This window comes from Furipterus horrens, unplaced genomic scaffold (assembly GCF_987537825.1).
Source record: "Furipterus horrens unplaced genomic scaffold, mFurHor1.1.pri manual_scaffold_4, whole genome shotgun sequence".
Lineage (NCBI taxonomy): Eukaryota > Metazoa > Chordata > Mammalia > Chiroptera > Furipteridae > Furipterus > Furipterus horrens.
The window spans coordinates 201,253,553-201,275,974 of NW_028327174.1; the positions used below are offsets into that span (position 1 = coordinate 201,253,553).

General features: G+C 56.8%; 1 protein-coding gene across 1 annotated transcript in view; it reads left to right on the forward strand.

Annotated features, from left to right (window-relative positions):
• Nucleotides 1–22,422, forward strand: part of PRRC2B (proline rich coiled-coil 2B) — a 74,288-nt gene that overhangs the window by 10,691 nt on the left and 41,175 nt on the right. The window contains exons 2-5 of the mRNA XM_090274926.1: nucleotides 14,132–14,301; nucleotides 15,289–15,466; nucleotides 18,166–18,268; nucleotides 20,526–20,598. Coding sequence (XP_090131052.1) covers nucleotides 14,187–14,301; nucleotides 15,289–15,466; nucleotides 18,166–18,268; nucleotides 20,526–20,598 — 469 coding nt within the window. The 5' untranslated portion in view covers nucleotides 14,132–14,186. The remainder of the gene's footprint in view (nucleotides 1–14,131; nucleotides 14,302–15,288; nucleotides 15,467–18,165; nucleotides 18,269–20,525; nucleotides 20,599–22,422) is intronic.

The window sequence follows — 22,422 nt, forward strand, 5'->3', positions numbered from 1 at the left end:
CAAGGAGCAACCCCATTATAAGCGCCGTCTCTAGTTTCTGTTCGCTGTGAAATCAGGTTTTGCAGCGCAGACGTGGGTCTGGGGGTCATTGCAGAGCACTCCTGCCTCGCTAGGTCGCTGTTATTTGGAGGTGGAAAAGGAAGGAGAATAGACTTTTGTGTCTTATATATTTATTTTATTTGCCAGTTTCTCGGTAAATTTTGATCCTGGAGAGAGAGGCCTGCATGTGGCGTGTGTATCCAACTGCCCGTTCCCAGCTGTATATTGAAATGGTCTTTTTTTCAAGCTTGCTAAATTAACTGCGTATTCAGAACGCGAGGCAGGCCAGTGATTCTTTGCAGACTGCGAACGGTTTCGGCCAGAGCCCTGCAGGCTGAATTCAGCCCAGCCTGTGTGCCCTGTGAGCTAGGAGGGTGGGGACTGACCCCAGGGCCCGTGAGAAAGGAGCCCTAACAGAGTTGAAGTTGCTCAGGAGTGATGACCAGGGCTGCTGGGACCATCCAGCAAGTGCTTGGGGAGTCTCAAGGCAGACACCTGTGGGTGAGGAGCCTGGAGCTGCTGCACACCCCGGGGCCACGGACCCTGCGCCAGAGGAGAGCTCCTCACCTGACCCCTCCGGGCTCAGACCCCAGGACCCCGCAGGCCAGGCTTGCCCTGGAGGTTCACCGTGGCCCCAGGAGTACTGGCAGAGACTGTACTTCACCCTGGGCCTCAGGGCCCCTTGGTGGCCACATGGTCATTCTTGGGGCCCGCAGCCTGGGCCTCATTGTCACAGTGGCCGACATTATTCTCTAGTGCCCACACTTCTGATGTCAGACTGACCTGGGCTCAAGCTCAGGTGTTACACTATGATGGTGGCAACCTGGGGCCAGTTATTTAACCCCTCTGAGCCTTGGTGTCTTAAGTACAAAATGAAGGTGTACAGCCCTGGCTGCTGTGGCTCAGTGGATCGAGCACTGGCCTGCGAACTGGAGGGTCACTGGTTCGATTCCCAGTCAGTGCACACGCCTGGGTTGTGGGCCAGGTCCCCTTTTGGGGGAGCACAAGAGGCAACCAGTGGATGTTTCTCTCCCTCTCTTTCTCCTTCCCTTCCCCTCTCTCTCAAAGTAAATAAATAAAACCTTTTTTTAAAAAATGAGGGTACAGATGCTTTTTTCTCAGTGGGATATTTCATTTCTTGTTTCAAAGAACTCCTATTTTTAAATTTAGTTTTATTCAAATACTTCCATTAAATTCATTAAGTTCCTTTAGCTTTTTTTCTTCATTAATTGTTTCTGCTTTTCTCCACATTCACTTGTGTCTTTTTACTGACTTCTTAAATTGGATGCTTAATCTCATTCTTTTCTGTTAGGAATTTAAAGTTTTCCGATCATTAAATTTTCTCTGAGGGCAAATTTGTCTTTGTTTAAAATTGTTGGGCGTCTAGTGTTCTTTTCTTCATTCGGGCTTGTTTTCTGAGGCATTCTGCAGCTGTGGTTTTGAATTCCCCTTTGCTTAATAGAGTTTTAAGTTTTGTGCCTGATAGGGTTATTTTTCTGCTTTCATTATGTCTTGTTTTATGTGGTCAGAGAGTTTTGCTTTTCAGAATTTTGGATTTTCCTTAAAGTCCCATATAGTCACTTTTTGAACATGATCTACGTAAATCGGGTATCTGTCATCCGTTTTGAGTGTGTTTGCTCTACTAAGGTGCACAGATCTTTTTTATTCCTTAATGTTTTCTACTTTCAATGATCTTTTATTTTTATTTTTTAAAAGATTTTATTTACTTATTTTTAGAGAGAGGGGAAAGGAGGGAGAAAGGGAGAGAAACATCTACGTGTGGTTGCCTCTCGCACGCCCCCAACTTGGAACCTCACCCACAACCCAGGCCTGTGCCCTGACTGGGAATCGAACCGGTGACCCTTTGGTTTGCAGGCTGGTGCTCAGTCCACTGAGCCACACCAGCCAGGGCCTGATCTTTTTATTTTAAAATGACTCTGCATATGCAGGTTTATGCTAGTTATATTTCATTATGGCAAAATGACCTTCTCTTCTGTGTCTTTTTTATTCAGTGTTATATTTGTGAGTTTCACGCATGTAACTGTGTGTGAATTTATTTGATCTTGTGAACAGTGTTTCGTTAGGTGCATATATTGACTCGTTCTGGTGGTGACAGACTTTTAGCTTGTGTCCGTTTTGAGCTGTTCATTCTCACACCTGTCCTTGGATGCATGTAAGCAAGTGTTCTGTTGGGGACACGTAGGAACAGAATCACTGGGTCACAGGGGAGGTATATGTTCGTTCAGCTGCCAGTTTCCCAGGGACTGAACCAGCTGACTTGGCCACTGGCAGTGTGTGCGCCTTGCTTGCTCCTCATGCTCACCAGCACTTGGCATCGTAAAGAGGGCGATTTTCTCCAAAACGATCTCCCGAGTTCAGGGTCCCAATGGGCTTTTCTTTTGTTGTTGTTTTATTTGGAAATTGACAGACTGATTCTGAAATATATATGAAGTGAAAGGGCCGAGACTAATCAGAGCATTGCCGAAGGAAAGCAGAGCTGCAGGACTCACCCTCCTGGACACCGGGATTCTGTAACAGCCGTGTAGTAACAGGCAGCCCCGTGTTGGCCACAGGCTGGGAAACAGCCGTAGAGAACAGAATGGAGAACGCAGAACAGACCGCACTGAGTAGTCCCTTAGTTTATGACAGAGGGAAAGCATGACCTTCTCCCAAAAGGGTCAGGGAAAATGAGATTCTCCAGGTGGGAAGAAGGTGCATTTCCTACCTCAAATCATGTTTATGATCAGGTTTAGCTTACAGAGCGAAGCATGGAAGACAACGATGAAGCTTCTAGAAGAAACGGGAACCTCGTTGTGACCCTGGAGAAGGGAGAATTCCTTAAATAGGACACAAGACACTCCCCAGACAGAGAAGGTTGATAAGTTGAACCGCATTAAAACTTGTGTCATCGGGATGTTACACGTGCAGCAATGGAGTCCAGCGCTACTGTGTCCTAACCGCACAGAAAGGTTAGGTCGCCTGTCGTTCCCTTTCCTGCGGGAACTCTGCCTCGCTCTCAGGCTGCCCCCGCCTGCGGGGCCGCCGCCCTCTTGGGCTCCCTTTCGCTCTCATTCTGGGGCTTGCCTTTGTCCCCCTGTGTGGGGTCCCTTGGTTCCTGGACCCCATGTGTATCAGTTGGGTAACCTGAGCGTCAGGCAGCAGCAGCTTCTGGGGCACTTACTGGCCCAGTGAAGTGGAAGTCCCCAGCTGCGCAGGTCCCAGGTTGGTTGGTGGTCCCGTCTCATGTTATCGTCAAGGAACCAGGCATCTCGTTGGCCTGGGTGGGTCACAGACCCACCGAGCCAGTCGCTAGACGCAGTTGGGTTTCTCTCGGACCAGCCGCGCCCCCTCCACCCCAGCTGGATGGGGTTGGCGGCTCCGGGCCTGGGGGCTTCCTGGGGAAGGACAAGGCCGCTGCTGTCCCAGGGAGGCAGGGAGGGTCAGCCGCCTGGTGAGCCCGCGGGAACGGCCCCTGCGACGCTGCCACCGCCTTGCTCGGCTGTCGGTGTTTGGAGTCCTTGTGGGAGTGTGAAGTCTTTTCCTGTCCCCACGCTGGACTCGGTCTGCTGAATATTGGATTCTAGATGGAAAATAGTTCCCCAGGAAGGGGAACGGTGCTGGTCAGAGACACTGTCACTGCCCGTGAGCAATTGTTCTTCCCTGGGACCTTGGCCGGTGGGGGCGGGGGGGGCGCTTTCAGAGGCTGCAGGGTCAGGGTCCGTGGCGTCATGAAGTTTCACACTGTGCCTCATGTTCCTTTTCTAGATGTCGCCCTGAGCCCTGGGCAGGCCCTTGCAATCTTGGGGACTTCAACTCTGGGAGTTTTTCTTACAATTTTTATTGGATCATTGCTTCCCCTGTTTTTCCTCCTCTGTGCTTCTGGAGCTCCTAGTTAAATTTGGACACCTGGACGGGGGTTCTTTAACTTTGCGTGGAGGAGAGACCAGCGTTCATCCTCCTTGTTAATTTTTTCTGATTCTTCCTTGACTTTATCTTCCATATGTTCTATTGGAATTAACATTTTTAAAAATGAGAAAAGTCTGATTTCCAGAAAATTTTGTTCTTTGTACCCTGTTCCCAGTGTCCCTCATTATAAAGATCTTACATTAGTATAGTACGTTTGTCCCAACTAATGAACCAGTACCGATACGCTATTGTTATCTGAAGTCTGTCCTTTATTCAGATTCCCTTAGTTTTTACCTGAGGTCCCCTCTCTGTTTCTGGGCACTACAGTCAGTTGTCACGTTGTCTTGGGTTCTTCCAGACTGTGACAGTGACCGATTTTCCTTGTCTCTAATGACCTTGAATTTTTAGGAGTACTGTCAGGTATTTTATAGACTGTCCTGCCATTGAGATTTGTCTGATAGTCTTCTCAGGATTCACCTGAGGCTACAGGGTTTTCTGATAGTCCCTTAAGGAAAAACGTCCTGTTTTGGTGGCATGGGTGCAGTACCTTTTTCATTTTCTGAGGTTACTAATTTTATATTACTTGTTTTTTAAGTCTTCTGTTTCTGGCATTATTTTCCTGTAGGTTCTTCGTCTGTTCCATTGGCCTCTGTCTTTCAGGTGGGGCCTCTGGGCTGCCTGTGGTCTGAGGACACACAGCAGACTGCAGACTGCGGGTGTGGGCCCACGGGAGCCCTTCCGTGTGCGGCGCGTGGGTGGGGGCCGACCTTTCTTTCTTGAGTCCCAAGTGTCTGTGTGTAGGTTTTGCCGAGAAGACTCCTGCCTTTGCCCTGGGTGTGCTGAGGGACAGAGGGACAGGGACATGGTATGTCCATCTGCCACCTTCCTGTGAGGCCGGCAGCAGAGGGGCCCAGTGCTTCCACGATTTGCCGCTCAGGTTTTCTCTTAGCTGCTTGTTTTAGCCTCTTTCCTCCCTTCATCTCTCTGCCCCTGGTGGGGTCAGGTCTGGACATCTCCTGTGGTGTTTACCCAGGAGGGCAGCGCGGGGGGCGGGGGAGGCTGGCTGTCCCACAGGCGGTGGCCCTGCAGGGCCCGCCTCCCAGTGTCCCCTGGGCGGGGGTGGGGCGGGGGGTGGAGGGCAGGAGCTCTGCAGCGCTGTGGGTCGGACCCTCCCGCCTGCTAAGTCTCCTCCCCCCGGCGTCTGTGCTTGCTCTGCCCACGCCGCCTCTGTCTGCCTGGCTCTCTGTTGTTTATCCCATGGAGGGGCTTTTGGGAGGGTGAGCCATGAATGCCCGTCGTCCTCCTGCCGGGTTTAACCAGAACCCCCTGTATGCTGAGCAGTGTTCCCGTGCAGCCGATGGCGTTGAATGTAAGGGCTTGTTTCTGGGATGTGTGTGTACAGACAGACACACGGCCATATTTATGCGCACGTGTTGGAGTAAACGTGGTATACACGTCAGTTACCCCGCTCTGCTGCTTTGCCACGTGACCAGTCTTCAGGGGTCCATGGAGAGCGAGCTCTGTCCAGGAGGGAGGGGACCTGCAGGAGCAGAGGGGCAGGAGCCTGGCACGGAGGGCGTGGCCACACCGGCCTGTGGAGTCCCTTCTCTGTGCCGTGGGGCGTGGGGTCTGCGTCACACCTGTGACCACTGTTCCTAGTCCTTCCAGTGACCTTCTGAAGTGCACGTTCTGTCCCCGTTGGGTAGAAGAGCAAACCGAGGGGCCCAAGGTGCACTGAGACTCACTGGCTCCTCCCGCCCCCTCGGTGGGGGGCCTGGTGGTTTGAGGGAGGGGGGCCCGCTGGGATTAACTGGGTAGGTGGTGGCACCTGCTGTGCTTTTCTGTGCGGCCTGTGAGGACGGCATTTGGGAAGGGGGAAGGAATGCTCTCCTGGGCTGACGGAAGGCACTTTCTGCTCGTTTGTCCCCTTCGTGCCCAGACTCCAGCGTGCCACAGGTGACGTCATTCCTGTGGGAAAGGCTTCCGTCCAAACAGTCGCCGCCGCGGGGACGGCTGTGGCTGGGATGGCTTCCTTTGTGCCTTTCTGTTCCGCCGGCCTGGCTGCCGTCTTCTCTAAGCGCTCCCTAAAAGAATTTTCATAATTTTTAAAAACAGAGCAGATCTGTTCAGAATTTATATTCAGTGTTTTATGACCGTTACTGCTGAAATCAAAGTAGGAGACAGAAGCCCCCGGGAGCAGAGGGGCAGGAGGCAGGTCGGGAGCAGTGTCCTGACACGTGGCCCGGAGTCCCAGCGCCTGGTGCCAGGGAGCAGAGCCCTGCAGTCGGCCTGGAGCTGGGTGTGAGCAGTCATTTTCTGCACTTTCTTTAAGCTTTACAGTTTTTCTACCTCAGACGTGTATTCTTTTTGTTACGAAAACGTTAAGGATTCCCACGTGCGCGGGGCTGCGTCCCGCTCCACCAGGCAGTCTGTTGTGAGGCCAGTGTGCGGTTGCATCGGGACCCGCGCTCCCCTGCGGAGGTGGGGAAACTGGGGCAGCCGAGTGGTGTTTAACACGGAGTCACAGTGGGGAGTGGCTCTCCGGAGGGTTTTCCGAGAATTGCAGCGCATCTTTCTGTCTCTCCCCTGAGAATTAATTAGGGGGTCCGCCAGCAGGTCCTCAGCATCCGTGAGCCGATCCTCCTGGTCTTGAAGGTCTGCTTTCTGCCTCGTCGCCCGTAAGCGGTGATGCCCCAGAGCGGGGCCAGGTCCCTGGAGCGCAGAAGGTGGAAGCCCAGGCAGGAGGTGCTCCGGCACCCAGGCCGTGGGAGCCCAGAGGCGGGTGCAAACTGTGTGCTTTGGACAGATGAGGCTGGTGGGGGTGGGCAGGGACTGGGCGGGGTCTGGGGGCCAGTGGGTTGGGCTGCAGGCCTTGGTCGTGACCCTGGAGCGTGGGATGGAGAGGACAGTGTCTACCCAGGTGCTCGGGCTGTGGTCCGGTCCTAGTGGAGGGGCACTGAGGCAGGGGCGGGGAGAGCGGACCGGCCCAGTGAGGAAAGGATGGGGCTTGCAAACCCAGGGGTGGGGAGTGCATGGGCCCCGGCAGCACCTGCCTTGTGTCTTACTGTTAATTTCTGTTGTTTCCCAGAGGTGCTGTCTACTCAGGGGGTGTGGCTGCTCCCGGGGGTGGCTGATGTCTACTGTAAGGAGCACTGGGTTACCAGGAACCCCACTTCCACCTCGTGCCTTGTTTTCAAGCAGCTTATTCTTGGACAGGTTGGGGCTGTCTGTGTCCTGCAGGCGCACCACATGCTTTTTCCCTGCAGGACCCCCCTCCCCCCGCCCCCAATAGAATGACTGGATTGTGCGGCACACTGAGCTGGGCTCCTGCTGTCCGGCTGGACCGGCTCCTGGCGACCAAGGAGTGGAGAGATGCGGGCACCCTGGGCTTCTCCGAAGCCAGCCCTGCTTCTCGGACCTGTGCCCGGAGGGAGCCAGCCTCCAGAAGCTCGAGTGCGGGCTGCGGGCTGCGGGCTGCGGGCTGCGGGCTGCGGGCTCCCGCCCCATCTGGTGCCGGGTGCAGACCTTCCTGTTGAAGTCACCGCACCGGAATGCATTCCTTTCTGCGCCTGCCTCTGCCCTCAGGCTAGGCGTCAGCAGGCCGCAGCCCCCTGTGCAGCCAGCGCCCTGTCCTGTGAGCACAGGTGCGCTGGGCACGGCCACGCCGCGGCCCGTGTCGTCTGCTGCAGCGGCGGCGGTGCGCCGACTGGACTCGTCGCCGCACAGGTCATGGGGCAGCAGAGCCAAATGCACTGCCTGGCCCTGTGCAGAGAACGTCAGCCGAGTTCGCCGTGGGGCAGGTGGAGTGTAGGTGTCCCCCGGCCCCAGCACCGAGCAGCGTGGGGTCCGGTGCACAGAGCGGCCAGTGGATGTCTGAACGTCTGGAGTATATGTGGCACCTGCCTTATGTTCAGTCCTTTTCGCCAGACATTGGCGTGTCCGAGAAGGTGGGACTGAGTTTTCAGTCTTGTACCTGGACTTCATGCTGATGGCTCTTTGCATCTGGGCTGAGACTTAGCAAGTACGCTGCCTTAATGACAATACCCTTTCCCAGCCAGTGGGATTGTTCCAAAGTGCTTATCCGGCCTGCTGTCTAAGCGTCCCTTCCTTCTGGGCAGAGACACCCCACCCTCCTCCCTCCCCCACTCAGGGCGGGGCTTCAGCCCGCACCTCGCAGTGGTAGCACAGAGGCTGGCTCGCTGTTTGCGCGTGCGGTGGGTCTCCCCTGGGTGAACGTCCGTGCTCTGGAAGGCGGCCTTCCGCTGGAGTGGTGCTGGTGGGGCCCTTACCAACACTGGTGACTGGAGGACAGAGCCCCGTGGTGACCTGTGCGGGTGTCCTGGGGGCTGAGGAGGACTTCTGGAAGCAGAAGGTGATTTTGGCTGAATGTTACTGGACTCGGGGAGACCCAGGAAGAGCTTGGATGAGCTGTGCATGTAGACCTGGCTGTGGGCAGCGTGGGGATGAGGAAAACCCTGTTACCTGGAGGCTTTGTCCAGGGCCGTCCCCTGTGCAGCTGGCCCCGGCTGACACCTGTCCTGTCTGAGTTTGCGCTCCCACAGGTAAAGCAGCGGCGGCCTGGTGTCGGGTCCCCTGGGCACAGTCTGCAGCCTGGCCGTGCCCTGCCTGGGCGGCAGCCCTGGTCCCAGCACTAGGTAGTCCCGTGACCTTGGGCAAGTCATTTCTCTAGCCTGACCGCATCCTAGCGTCCTTCCCGGTTAAGCAGGCTGATGGCAGTGGTGTCTCCTAGAAAAGGTGGGGTGCTCAGCGGGTGCCTGGCTCTCAGGGATGCTGGCTGCTGCTGAGATTAGTCCTGAATGGGGAGCGCTCGTGGCTCCCCAGCGGATTACAGGCTGTCCCAAGGCCATCCCGGATTGCCTGTCTGGCTGGGTGGCTGACACTGGCTGGTGCCCAAGTGCAGAGTGAAATTAATCCTGTTACCCGGAAATGGCTCTGATAAGGTGGAGTGCGAGGAGATTTTCCCTCAGCGGCCAGATAGCAGGCCCTCCTGTAACCTGTCTGACAGGTGGGACTGCTGTCTGGGGAGGCGGGGCTTCGCGCTGAGTGCCTTTGTTGTGAGTGCTTGGGGTGGTTTTGTGCCAGGAAGCCTGGGCTCTCAGAGCTCGTCTTTAGATGACTTGCCAAAATATGCAGACCTGGCTTCGTTTTTAAATGTCCCTTTCTTCATTCCCCAGAGCTATCTGTGCTGGACTTCAGGCCCCGATTTCCTCTGCTTACTGGCAGTCTTCTCTTTTAGGCCAGCCGTCTTCAAAATGCTCTTGCCCGTGGCCATGCCCGGGAAGGGGAGGTTCTGCGGAGGGGCGGCGTGCAGGCCCGGCACATGGGGCGTGTATCTACTTTATGTGTAACGCTGAGGATCTAAGTTAGGTTTTGTTTGGGGAAAAAACCAAAATGAATTTTGTTGCCTACAAAAGGGAGAGAAAGCAGCATGCGTGCCGTGGCCGTGGGTCAGGCTTGGTCTGTGCCTGCCTGCAAGGGCCTGGCGCCTCTCGGCCAGCTCCTGTCCCACGGACCCCAGCACGAGTCACGCTTGAATGGCATGCCTCTGACCCGCCAAGGAGCACGTTCTCTCACCTTGGCCGGCTCCGAGATCACACTGCTTTCTGCCTCGGGTCGAGCCTAGTTGAGCTAGGGTGTGTGTGCGTGCTAGACAGATAGAAACTTGGCAGATGTTTGGAAGCGGGTTAAGCCCCTGCCAACAGTTAGGGCTCCTGGCCTGTTGTTTGTGAAGAACCAGCGGGCAAGCAGAGTAGCCAGATGGGTGTGGGGATGGGCCAGGCCACACTTTCGGCTCCGCTTGACCTAGTGTGACGCACACACTTGGGGGAACGGGATGATTATATCTGTTGGATTTGGGTCCAGTGAGGTCTGGTTTAATGAAAGACCCCTGCAAGCCCTGAGACGGGCGGCTGTAATCTGTAAGTTTGCTTATGCTCTGTGCGCCACAGACAGCCTCCATGACTGCCCCTCCATGGGCCACGGGCAGCCTCTGTGACTGCCCCCTCCGTGGGCCACAGACAACCTCCGTGACTGCCCCTCCATGGGCCATGGGCAGCCTCCGTGGCGGGCCCCTCTGTGGGCCACGGGCAGCCTCTGTGGCCGCCCCTCCGTGGGCCACAGACAGCCTCCGTGACTGCCCCTCCATGGGCCACGGGCCGCCTCTGTGGCGGGTCCCTCCATGGGCCACGGGCAGCCTCTGTGGCTGCCCCCCTGTGGGCCACGGGCAGCCTCCGTGGCGGGCTCCTCGTCAGGCTGGCTGTACTTGGTCAGTTCTGCTCTGAGGGAAAATGGGGGCTGGAAGAGCCTCTGTCGGGGCAGCCTTACTGTGGACCATTCAGGTGGACAGGCGTTAGCCCCCTGCCCCACACCTGCTATTTCCATTGCAGTGGTTACTGTTGCATTGTCTGTTAGCACCCCAGGTTTACAGAGGAAGCGAGAATCCAAACCCCGGTGTGTGGTAAGAGACGTCTGCTTGACAGTGAATCTTACAATTCCATGGCTGTGGGGTATGAACATTTAGAACTGGCTGGTACTTGTAAAATCTGGTGTTGGATGGGGAAACTGAGGTCTGGAGAAGGCAGGAGTGTGCCCGGCCCGTGCAAAACTTGGTTTAAAAATGTGGGAAGGAAGGGGCACTCCCAGAAGGTTGCTCGGACAGGATTAGTGCAGAGGTCAGTCCCGTGTACTCCCCGTCTGGGCTCACGAGGCTGGAGAGCATTCACCTGAGCACAGTGGGCGCTCAGTCAGTGTTCGGTGAATGGTTGAATCTCCTGGGAGGACAAAGTCCAAGCATCTGACATCTCGCAGACCTAATTCTAAATGCCCGGGAGAGCCTCTCCTGTCTGCCAGCATTTTCCTGTTTTTTTTTTCCCAGGTTGTGCCAGCGCGGGTGTGGTCAGGCTTCGGGGCTCCCGGGGGTGGGGGCGGGGACCGGTTAGTTCTCAGAGAAGGCCCTGCAGGGAGCTGTGTGCTCACTGACCTCTGCCCCCAGCTCGGACCAGTGCAGAATCCAGGAGGAATCAGTGAGCCGGCAGAAGTTTGGACTCACTGATTTTAACAAGACTTTTTAGCAATATCTATAGAAATAAGTATTTTCTGGTCTAGTTACAAAATTAAAAGGCATTTCATTTTTAATAATCAAGCATGTTCACACGTAATGTGGACCATGCGATGGCCCCGAGCGGCTGGTGGATGGTCTCCTTCTCTTGCCTTCGCCGGTTTGGTTTTAATTCAGTAAGAGCTGGTTACCCGAGTTTAAGGGATGCTGCGCACCTCGTTGTGTAGGAGTGCGGCGGGGAGGCGCCCCGGCTGCGGGTCAGCGGTCCGCTGAAGGCCTGCCCGGGGCTGCGGCGAAGCGTGCTCTGCGTCTGCGGGGGCCCCGCCCTCTCCGAGCGAGACGCAGACGGCGGGGCTGTGTCCCGCGTGGCCCTGGCTGTCTCCTGGGCCTGTCCCTGTGCCCTGCGCACAGCAGTGCCTCATAAAAATATGCTGACCGCATCAGTGTATCAGTTTTCTCTCGTCACGATAGAGTGTTACCACCGATTTAGCGACTTAAACAACATGAGCGTATTCTCGCAGTTCTGGGGGTCCAGAGTCTGACATGGGTCTTGCTGGGGTGATCAGGATGTCAGCAAGACTGAGTTCCTGCTGGAGGCTCTAGGGAGGGGTCCCCGTTTCCATGCCCAGCCAGCTGCTAGAGGGGCCCCCATTGCTCTGCCCGAGGCCCTTGCCCATCTTTAGAGCGTCTCCACTGCCACGCACCTCAGACGCTGACCCTGACCCTCCTGCTCCCTCTTCCAAGGACCCTTGGGATGACATGAGGCCCACGCGCGTCATCCAGGATCAGCTTCCTGTCTCAAGACCCTTAATTGAATCACATCCGTGAAATACCTCTCGCCATGTAAGGTCACACAGTCCCTGGTTCTGAGAAGCAGCACATCAGCACTTGGTCGCTCACGCTGCCACGGGGTCTGCAGAGGAGGCAGTGGTCCCAAGCAGCCCCAGCGTGGTCCTCGGGTCTCCCTCGGGTGAACAAAGGACCTGTGTCCTGCCCCGCCCTGTTCTGGTGGGCCCTGCGGGGACGCCTGCTGGCACTTCAGGCCTCCTCCTGGGTGGGTGTCTTCTCAGGCTGTCAGTCTGCCCTCCCCCGGGACCTTGGGAAGGGGCTTGTTTGAGACCTTTCCTTTAGACCCAGGGTCAGCAAACCTTCTCCATACTTGGCTCTGCAGGCCGCATGCAGCCTCTGTTGCGTATTCTTTGTTTTTTAGACAAATACAAAAACTACTTTCAAACAACAGTCTTAGCTTGAGGGTCTTTCAGAAACAGGCCAGGGGCCGGGGCCTGGCCAGCGTTTGCTGACCCCCGTTCCAGCCCGTAAGCTCTGTGAGGCCGGGGCCACGTGCTGCCCTCACCACGGCGGCTGGTGGCACATTGAGGCGTGTCGCGTGTGCTGTGTCTGCCCGTGTGTGTGTGTGTGTGTGTGTGTGTGTATGTGTGTGTGGCGGGGGGCGGGGTGTTTCTGCTTCCAACCCGTGATCTTGTCTGTGTGTTTGAGTTGACGAAAGCGTCTCAAAATCAGATTTAATCTAATTTAATTGGAGAATTTCAGTCGACTTACATTTGGTAATCTATTAAATATGAGTCCTTCTGGCCCAGATGAGGTCCAGTCCCTGTCCTTGAGGAGCCTGTAGCCCAGCCCGGGGAAAGGGGCCATGATCAGTTTTGATTTTGGAGGTGGGGCAGAGATTGCTCCTCGGACACCGGAACCAGAGTTTGGGCACCTAGCGCCAGTTCCCACCCCGGCCATTGCTGTTCTTGGCTTCTGGCGGCGACCGTCACTGGCAGGGTGTGGGTACCAGTCGTGGTCTGTGAAACGGGTGGAAGGATGGGTCTGCCCACTATGTGTAAGAGCAAATCTCGCTCCCATTTGGCGTTACCAGGCTCCTGTGCGTCACGGGCGTGGTGTCAGCGTCTCCTGTCTCATTTTGGGGGGGTCCTGGTTTGTAAGTTGATCTTTGATCCCCAAGCTTTATATTTATCGTCTTGGATGATAACGTGTGGAGCTTTATCTTAGCAACATCTTTGGGGTGTAAAGTGTTCCCCCAGCACACCGCTGTGTCCTTCCTGGTTCCTTCCAGCCTGTGGGCTTCAGAACAGGACGAGGTGGCAACTGTGCTGCTGCGGCCGCTGCCCTTTGTGTTAGTCGGTTTTCACCGTTATCCCGTTTTGTCATTAAAGGCTTATCAATATGCCTAACTTGACGCTGTAGCTCTTTTCCACCCATTAATCCCATTGGGAACTCGTAGGCATTCTTGCAAGGGGAACCTGTAACCCAGGCCAAGTGTCGGATAAGAGACATTGCAGCCCAGGCCGTGGCGCCTGGCATGCGGCACTAGCCAAGTATTTGAGTGAAGGAGGGACTAAATGGACCCACGAGGGAAGTGCTAATGGACCCACGCCCACCGTAGGAAATCAGTGGTGGAGGCAGTTCCTTTCTTGCGAAGGGGGCTCCTCTAGATGGTAGGCCCCCGGGCCCCGCCTGGAGAGCACTGGTTTCTGCTTTCCACGCCTGCTCCTCCGAGAGCCTGCTCTTGTTGCCAAAGCACGCATTTTCTCTCTGGATGCTGGTTCTTTATTTTGAAAAGCGCACATACCCAACTGTTCCTGGGTGACTTCCCGACTTGGGTTGCTTCCCTTTGATTTGGTTTTGCTTGTCCTTGGAATGAACAGCCTTCCGCAGTGGGTTGTGTACTTAATCCCCACCCCACCGCATCCCCGCCCCTGTTCTGCCTGCCTGGTTTTCCGTGTTACGTGGAAGTCTGCAAGGGACGCGCGTTTGTTTTTTCATCTTGAAGAGAGGTCGAGTCACGGAGAGAGGCCTCTGTGAAAGCTGGCATGTCAGTGTAGTTGATGAGCAGTGGGCTCCAGCCGTTCCAGAGTGAGCGGCGTGCAGGTGCGGGGGTGCGTGCGGAGCGGGATCAGCAAGTCTACGACGTGCTCTCTAAATATGGGCCACACTGCCTGTGTGTGGTGAGGGTGTGCCTCTAGGGACAGAGTCCAAAGCTTCCTTTAGCTCTTCAAGGACATCCGTGATCCCTGAAGGATTTACTCGCTGGATCAGAGGTTCTGGTGGATTGACACGCTCTTTTCTTTCTCCATTTCAAAGGCAGATCGGGGGCGGTGCCGAGAACAATTTCCTTACTAGATGACATTTCATCGCAATGTCCGATCGTTTGGGGCAAATAACCAAGGGCAAGGATGGGAAAAGCAAGTATTCGACTCTCAGCCTGTTTGATAAGTATAAAGGAAAATCAGTAGACGCGATCAGATCCTCAGGTAAGACCCGAGGTCGGAGTCCAGTCCTTTTCACTTTTTATTTTTATTATTATTATTTATTATTATTATTTTTTAGAGAGAGGGGAGTAGAGGGAGAAGGGAGAGAAACATTGACTGGTTGCCTCTTGTTCACCCCCAACTGGGGACCTGGCTTCCACCCAGGCACATGCCCTGACCAGGAATCGAACCAGCAATCTTCTGGTTCACGGACTGACGCTCTATGCACTGAGCCACACCAGTCAGGGCTTCACTTTTCTTTCAGTGAGAACCTACAGGTCAAGGGCCATAGAAACCCAGAGTCCCCAGGTAGTCAGACAGGAGTCCATGCAAATCAGTTTTCGGCAAACAGTGATCCCTCGGTAGTTTGGGAAGCAGACGCCCCAGCCCCTATTTGAGGCCTGAATACCCTGACTCCGAGGCCGTGGGGTTAGTTCCCCTCTGGCTTACCTTACTGAAACCGTGGTATTTTTCGCCTGATGGTTAGGATGGAGCTTAATTTGCATTAGAGTTACCCAGTTTAGATTTCACGGTTCCAGTATTCTGGAACTGGATGGGAAAAGCTCCTTCCGATACTATCTGCGCCCTGTGAGGGTTTTGTGAATGCCCAGGCTTGGCTCGGGTCTCGGCAGAGGCCGTCCTTGGAACCCTGCGGCAGTGGGGCCTGAGCAGGCTCAGCCTGCAGAGCGTGTTGACCGTGCGGGGTGGGGCTTCTGGGCCTGGCTCCTCACCCATGTCATAACTCCCGAGCCTTCTGCCTGCTAGTCACGTGGAAGCCTCTGCACAGGTTCCGGCAGCTCCTCTGGAGGCCTTGGCGAGGGCTCGTTGGGGACGGAAGGGATCGCCAACCCGCTTGTGTGTTTCCGTGTCGGGGCCGCCTGTGCTTCCTGTTGCTCTCATTGAGGGTCTGAAAGAGCTGCAGGAGGACCCTGGCCTCGTTCCCTTGTAACTTCCCTGTGCCACCTCTTCTTCCACCCTGTCTGTCTGCAGTTCTTCCTCGACATGGCTTACAGAGTCTCGGGAAAGTGGCCACAGCCCGGCGCATGCCACCGCCTGCAAACCTGCCAAGCCTGAAGTCTGAAAACAAAGGAAACGACCCCAACATCGTGATAGTGCCCAAGGACGGGACGGGATGGGCAAACAAGCAGGATCAGCAAGACCCAAAGAGGTGAGAGCGCCGTGGCCAGGGGCTGCCACAGCCTTGCAGCCCTCCCAGGGTGGGCGGGCCCCGCAGTGTTGCTCCCGGGCACGCGGGGGGTGGGGGGTGTGGGGGCATCCTTACCCGGACCTCTGCGGCCTCGGGGTTTCTCGCTCCCTGCCTCCATTTTCCCTGGCTCTTGGAGCCAGGGCAGCAGTACTTTTGTGGGCTGCCCGATCCCCAGTGACCAGCGTCCCCTGAGCCTTGTTAGGAAAGGCCCCATCAGCCCAGAGGAGCTCGTGCGGTGCCTCAGAACCAGCTCCTGTGAGAGCCGCTGTGGACAGCGCTGGTGCTCAGGCACTTCATCCTGGGGGAGTTCGGGTGGGTGTGCTGGGCTCCGGGGACAAGGCAGCCCTCCCGCCTGCGGGCCAGCAGCCTCCCTCACAGGGCACCGCTGCAGGTGCCCAGACGCCCCGAGCGGGAAGAACAGCCCAGCACCCTCGTTTCCCAGGGTCTGGCCCAGAAGTCATTGTCAGAGAGAGAGCAGCAGTCGGCGCTGCTGCTGCGTGGTGGGGCTGAAGTGCGAGCCCCCCTCCCCCCACTGTGTGTCTTCTCTGACTGGGTCCCAGCCCGTGATCAGGGCGCCCAGGAGAGGACGTGGGGCTCCTGCTGGGAGGGTGAGGGAGGACAGGGCCGTGCCAGGGTGGGCAGGCAGCAACCTGCGGCTGGGGTCAGCCTGTTGAGGGGCCAGAGCGCCCCCGCCCTGCCCCTTCTTGTCTGGTTGCCAGTGCTCGGGGTCCAGACACAGCTGCTGACCGGCGTCTTTTCCTCTCGCTGGAAATGGCTGCACGGCCATTTGTTAAACTTCCCTGCGGTGACTTCAGCCGGGACGTAGAGAGTGAGCAGACAATTCAGTCAGGTGCCGTGATTTAGCAGTAACCGAAAGGGGGTCTTACAAGCTATGTAACATTTTTCAGACAGTTTGCTTAGGGATGGATCATCCTGCCTGAGGCCGTAGTGTGACTTTGGAAGGGACAGACGTGTGTGTGACGTCCACCCAGGCGATGCATTAGCTTTATGGAACCCGGAGAATCATGTGACTTCTGAGCTTCATTGTCCTGTGAAGCGAGAATAATCCCTGGCTCTAGGGGAGGCCACAGGAAATGGCTGAGAGCACAAGCCAGTACCGAGCGCAGAGCCAGTCGGTGGGGGTGCTGGCAGGCGTCAGCTACTCCTGTCCTCATTCTGCCCGGGTGTGGGCACGGCCGCTCCAGCGAAGGGGACGCCGCACGTTTCGGCACAGGCGCTGAAATGCCGGTGCCATTGGAAGTTCTAGAGAGAGGACAGGTGTGGCTCGCTCCCTTCATCTGATCCCACTGAGCATTGGCTTGGTCCCGCTGCGTGAGACCCGGCGGTCACACGGAGGCCTGCCTGCAGGGCAGGGCGGGAGTCAGGGCTGGAGCAGGAGCGCAGCAGCCCAGGCCCTGGCGCTCTGCTGTCCTGGGCCCTGCTGGCCTTGGGGTGTGGGGAGGGGGCGGTGCAGGGAGGACACAGTTGTGCAGCTGGAGAACACTTAAGTGACACTTCCGGGAAGCTTTGCTTTGGGGCTGAGGGTCATGTGAGAGGGAATCGGGGCCTTCATTTTGTGGTGGTCACGAGTGGGGAGGAGCCACTTGGGTTCAGTGAACCTTGGAAGAGTGTTGTGTAGGACTGGACTTCAGCTCGCAGATGAACCACTGGCCACGTGGAGGGGCGCCCTCCTCGGACCTTGCTGGGCAGAAGGGAGCCTAGAGAGAGCGACTGGGAGGCCGCTTAGTCAGCAGGAATCTCCCTCAGGCCCTTCCTTGTCACCTTCTCTAGAGGTGACCTGTGGGGTGTAAACAGACGCAGCCGCTTCCTGGAGGGCAGTGTGACACCATCTTTTAAGTTTCAAAGCAACTTTTGATCCAACAATTCCAATTAGAAGAACTTACACAAAAGCGTGCAAAGATATTTATACAGAAATGCTCCTTGCAGTTTTATCTGTAATAGAAAAAAATGGAGACAGGTAAACTATGGCCGTCCGGTAGTGCTGCGTGATGGGAAGGAAGAGGTGGGTCCCTGTGTGTTGTCATGAGAGAGGGTAGATTAAGTGACACACGGGTGACAGAACATATGTATGGCACTGTTTCACTTATGTGAAAAAGAATACTATGTTATATAGAGAAAAATCGGCTTTGAGTTTTTCTCTGGAGGATGAGATCAGGACGAATTCTGTGTTAAATATGTTTATACGTTCATTTTTATTATGAACATATATGTCTTTACGAGCCAAGAGAAGGTAAAAAAAAGAAGAAAAAAATAATTTGCTGTTTCAAAGCAGTCAGCTAGCTGCCTGGGTTGCGGTGGGCTCTTAGTCGGGAGGAAGGGGCTCAGAGCCCTGGCTTGACAATGACTCGGTTTCCCCATCAGCAAATCCTCCATCGGTCGGCTGTTTCTGCAGACAGATCCTCATGGGAGGGCAGGGGACTGTTCTGCGCAGCCAGGGGTTGGCGAGCAGACCTCGGACGGGGCTCGGCTCTCACGCGCCTTCGCCACGGGAGTGTCTGCTGGGGGAGGTGCCACTTCTTTGGCCAGAGGAGGTCTGCCACCAGTGGGTGGCTGATGAGCAGCTGTGCCTTTAGAAAAGGCAGAGGGACGTGTTGACACCGCCTGCGCGGGCCTGGCCCTCACTGTGTCCCTCTGTCCAGTTCCAGTGTGACGGCCTCTCAGCCGCCGGAGTCGCTGCCGCAGCCGGGTTTGCAGAAATCTGTCTCCAATTTGCAGAAGCCGACACAGTCAATCAGTCAGGAGGTAGGTCCTGGGGCCCATCCAGATGTTGTCCTGACATCGGAGCCACCTAGCACCCCTGCCGCTGGGTGGGAGCTGTCGCAGAGCAGCGTGGTTTTGCATGACTTGCTTATGCCAAGGGCAAAGCGAATGGGGACTTGGGAAAACGAGCCCAGGAGGATGTTGCAGTCACGGATGAGGTGATGTAATCTGCACCTTCTGGAAGAGACCCCAGGTAGAAAGAATACAGACACCTGATTGGTTCCTGTGGGCTCATGTTGGGGTGAGGGCGTGCAGGCTGGACACAGGCGTGCTCAGGTCCCCCCAGATGTGCTCCAAGGAAACAAGTGCCACAGAGCAGACCAGGAGGGTTAGGTCATGGAGAGGCGGGTTTGGAAAACAGAAGTGAGCAAGCTCCTTCCCTGCTGGGCGTCTTGTTAGCATCTCTCATACGTGCGTGTGCCCCTGGCTCTGAGAACGGGAAGCAGAGAATAGCAATCCCCAACCGGTTTGTTCTCGGAAACCTGTAGCAAGGTCTGCAGGGACTAGCAGGGTCTCAGAGCACACCTTGGGAGAGGCCCAGCCACCTTCAGTTGTTTGTTAGTTCATGCGCTTAAAGTGGTGTTCATTCGAACAGAAAGGCGGGTTTGAGCAGCAGCCCCTAACCCACCCAGTCCGTTGGGGGCTGGGGCTGGGCTGGAGAGGTCAGGGGCGCTCAGGCTCAGCTGGGAGCTGGACCGCTGGAGGAGAAGTCTGAAGTCTTACATCAGAAGAAATCGGGACACACCTAGAATTCACCAGCTCTGAAAACAACTCAAACTGCCGTACTTTAGTTTTGTTTTGCTACCTGGGCAAGAGGAGGTCTGAGAAGGGCCTCTGCCCTTACCCCCCAACACTGAACTGTACTTTTGAAATTAAAGGAAAAAAAAAAAAAGAGATTACGTTCACGTGAGGCTCCATATTTATTGGCCGAAATCCAGTGGGGCCTGTTGTGTATGTAGTTAACGTTCGTATACTCGGAATTTGAAACAAACAGCTCTTCATGGCTGGTACCCGGTTTTCTCTCCCATGCAGAGGTGGAAAACAGGACCCCCACTTTCTGACACCCCGCTTCACAGGCTTCCAGGGGCTCTGCTCTCGGGATGGCCGCCAACAGCGCTCGCCCCGCTTCTTGGCCCTGCGGGCTGGCGGGGGGGCGTTCCCTTCCGTTCAGGGCCTTTGGCTGCAGATGCCCAGCAGGGCCTGTGGGGTCGACCCTGGTGCCCCCGCTTCCTGCTGAGTCGCGGGGAGCGCCCCTCCTCAAGGGCCTGTCCAACCCCAGCTGCACGGCCCCCGTGTGTGGTCTCGTGGGGAGACCCGTGGGCGTCCCGGGCCACCACGCCAAGCCGTCTGGGCCGCTCCGCTCCGCACTGGAGACAGACAGCAGCTTCTCTGAGAGCGGCGGCGGCGGCGGCGGCAGGGGCGGCAGGAGTGGACTGCAAAGGGGGGGCCGTGGGAAAGGCTGGTTGTCCCCTCTGGCCCCTGATCTGCTGAGGGGGGTCACCTGGCTGTGTCAGCTCTGTCTTGCAGCTTCCCCTTCAGTTGGAGGGGAGGCTGGTGAGTTGGATGTTGTGGAACAAGGTAGATGAGCTCAGGGCGTGGGGACCCAAAGGGGCTCTAAACATAGGTGGGGTGTGGACAGGTCCTGGTGCTGCCCCTCTAGCTGGCTGTCCGGGTCAGGCTCCCTCTCCCTGAGCCTCGGGGATCCGGCCGAAGCCCTCCCGGGCGTGGGAGGGCCAGTTAGGCAAGGCCTGCCCGGCGTAGGGCCTGGCCCGCGGGCGCTTTAGCAAGGTTGTCCGCTCGGCCTGAGCCTGCCGCGGCCACGTCCTGCTCCGTGTGGGGCCGTGCTTGCGCGGGGGCAGTGGTTGCGGGAGCGGGGGCCGTGGGCCACCAGCCGAGGGTTGGACCCCCCGTGGGCCTTCCTGTGTCTGGGTTCTGCTAGCAGCGGCCCACAGTTGCGACACACGTGCTGGAGCTGGGGCTTGTCCTTCGTCTGTCGCCAGGCCCAGTAGCTCTGTGTGGGCAGGAAAGGTGACCCGACAGAATGTTCTGGATTGCGGCATGAAGGCGGCTGTGGGTTTGAGTCCTGGCTTCGCTGTGGAACTCACCGTGTGACTCAGAGCTGGCCCCTGCCCCTGGCCCTGCTCCCCCTCTGGAACGCGGCGGCCCATCCTGCCTCCCCTGGGGACTGGGCGGCAGGTGGGTGGAGCCGACTCTCTCCTAATTGTCTTCCCTTTTCCAGAACACAAATTCAGTGCCAGGTGGACCAAAGTCATGGGCACAGCTGAACGGGAAGCCAGCAGGACACGAAGGTGGTAAGTGTGTGAGGGGGTGTTGGGGCGGGGGCAGCAGGGGCGCGTGCCTCTTCCGGTCTGTTCCGGTCGTCTGGGTTGTCTCTGGCCTAAAGCTCCGTGGAATCTGTCACCTGTGAGCCACTGCTCTGTGGGGCCAGACAAGGAAGCGCTGATTCTGAAAGTGTCAGCTCTTGGATGTTGTGGGTGTCATGGCTAAGACTTCCCTCCTGAGGCAGGTGGAGGGGACCTGGGCGGCTGGCCCTCTGCTCTGTGACCAGCTGTGCTGCTGACGAAGTCAGCACCTGCTCCGTAGTGTTGCCTACACACGGTACCTCCCCTCTCCTGGGCCGCAGGGAGGTGTCGTGAGGCGTGGGCTCACCTTGAGCCTGGGGGCCGCGCTCCCCTCCCTGGGCGGCACCGCAGGGCACTCGCCGCGGGTGCCGGGCCTGACACAGCACGCGGAGGTGGGGGCGGCCAGCTGCTGTGGTCCTTCGGTAGAGGAGGTGGGGGAGAGGCGCGGACGGGGACAGTGTTCAAAGTTCTGCGTGGCCGCAGAACAACAGAGGCAGAAATGGCTGCCGAGGCTGGACCAGGGCAGAGGTCCCAAGGCGCCCCTCGGCGACCGGAGCCTCAGGGTGCAGGCCCAGCGTCAGCGGCATCTTTGAGAGACGCCCCAAATCCAGATTTCTCTTTTTCTTTTTTTCTTTTTAGGTTTTATTTACTTATTTTTAGAGAGAAGGGGAAGGGAGGGAGAAAAACATCAATGTGAAAGAAACATCAGTCGGTTGCCTCTTGTACGAACCCTGACCAGGAACCAAACACGCACCCAGGCGTGTGCCCCAGCCGGGAATCGGACCGGCGACCTTTGGTCGTGGCTGACAGCTTTCCTCTGTGTGCTCTGCTGACGTTACCGTGTTAGCCCAAACGTTCCTAGCACACTGTGCAGCCCAACCTGGGCGCTGCCTCCGGGCTGGCTGGGCAGGGGTGCCGTGAGGGTTAGTCTGGAAAGCCGCACCGGCTGCCATGTCCACCCTCTGTCTGGTGTGGCCGTGCTGGTCAGGCCTTCACCATTTACCATCTATTATGTTAGTAAAACAGTCCTGTCCTGCCTCCCCTGACCTCCCCACCCCCCTGTCCAAAGGACGTGTGCCTTCTGAGTTGGAAACCTGGGGCACTTGAAGGCTCTCCTCGGTCTGCGAGGGAGCAACATGCCAGTCAGTTGCCAGCGGAGCTGTGGGCAGAGCCCCCGTGCTCCTGACTTCACAGGGGCAGGGAGGCTCGGCCCTGGCCTCCCCCAGTTCTCTGGTCTGACAGGTGGGCAGGAGGGAGGGCTGTGGCCGGAGGTGCGGCCCCCCCAAGTCGGGCCTCTGCACGGGCTCATCTGTGAGCGCTCGCGGGGCTGTTGACAGTGCCTCTCTGGCTTTCTGCAGCCTGGGAGTGTACGTAAGTCACAGGTGTTCATTCTTATTTAAAAAGAGTTACAAAGACTAAAAATGAAATAGTGTAAATGGGTAGGACCCCTACAGAGAGCAGTTAGGACTCAGCAGCTCCGCCTGGAGGGGTCACCCTGTGACTTGTACTGCCCCACGTGTGCAGCGTAGCATCGCAGCAGCAGAAGGTGGCAGCAGTCACAGAAGTGCCCCTCAAATGATGCCGCTTTAATGAAATGCTCTTTAGCTCTAAGTGGAAAAGTCCATTTCCTACTGATGTGGCAAGATCGTCAGGACATATTCTTAAATAGAAAGAAGTGCAGGATGGTGCGGAGAGGATGTGATGTTCATCTGGAAAATGGGGTGACGACGGAGGATACCCTTCTGGAAGGAAACGCAGGAGGGAGAGGCCGGG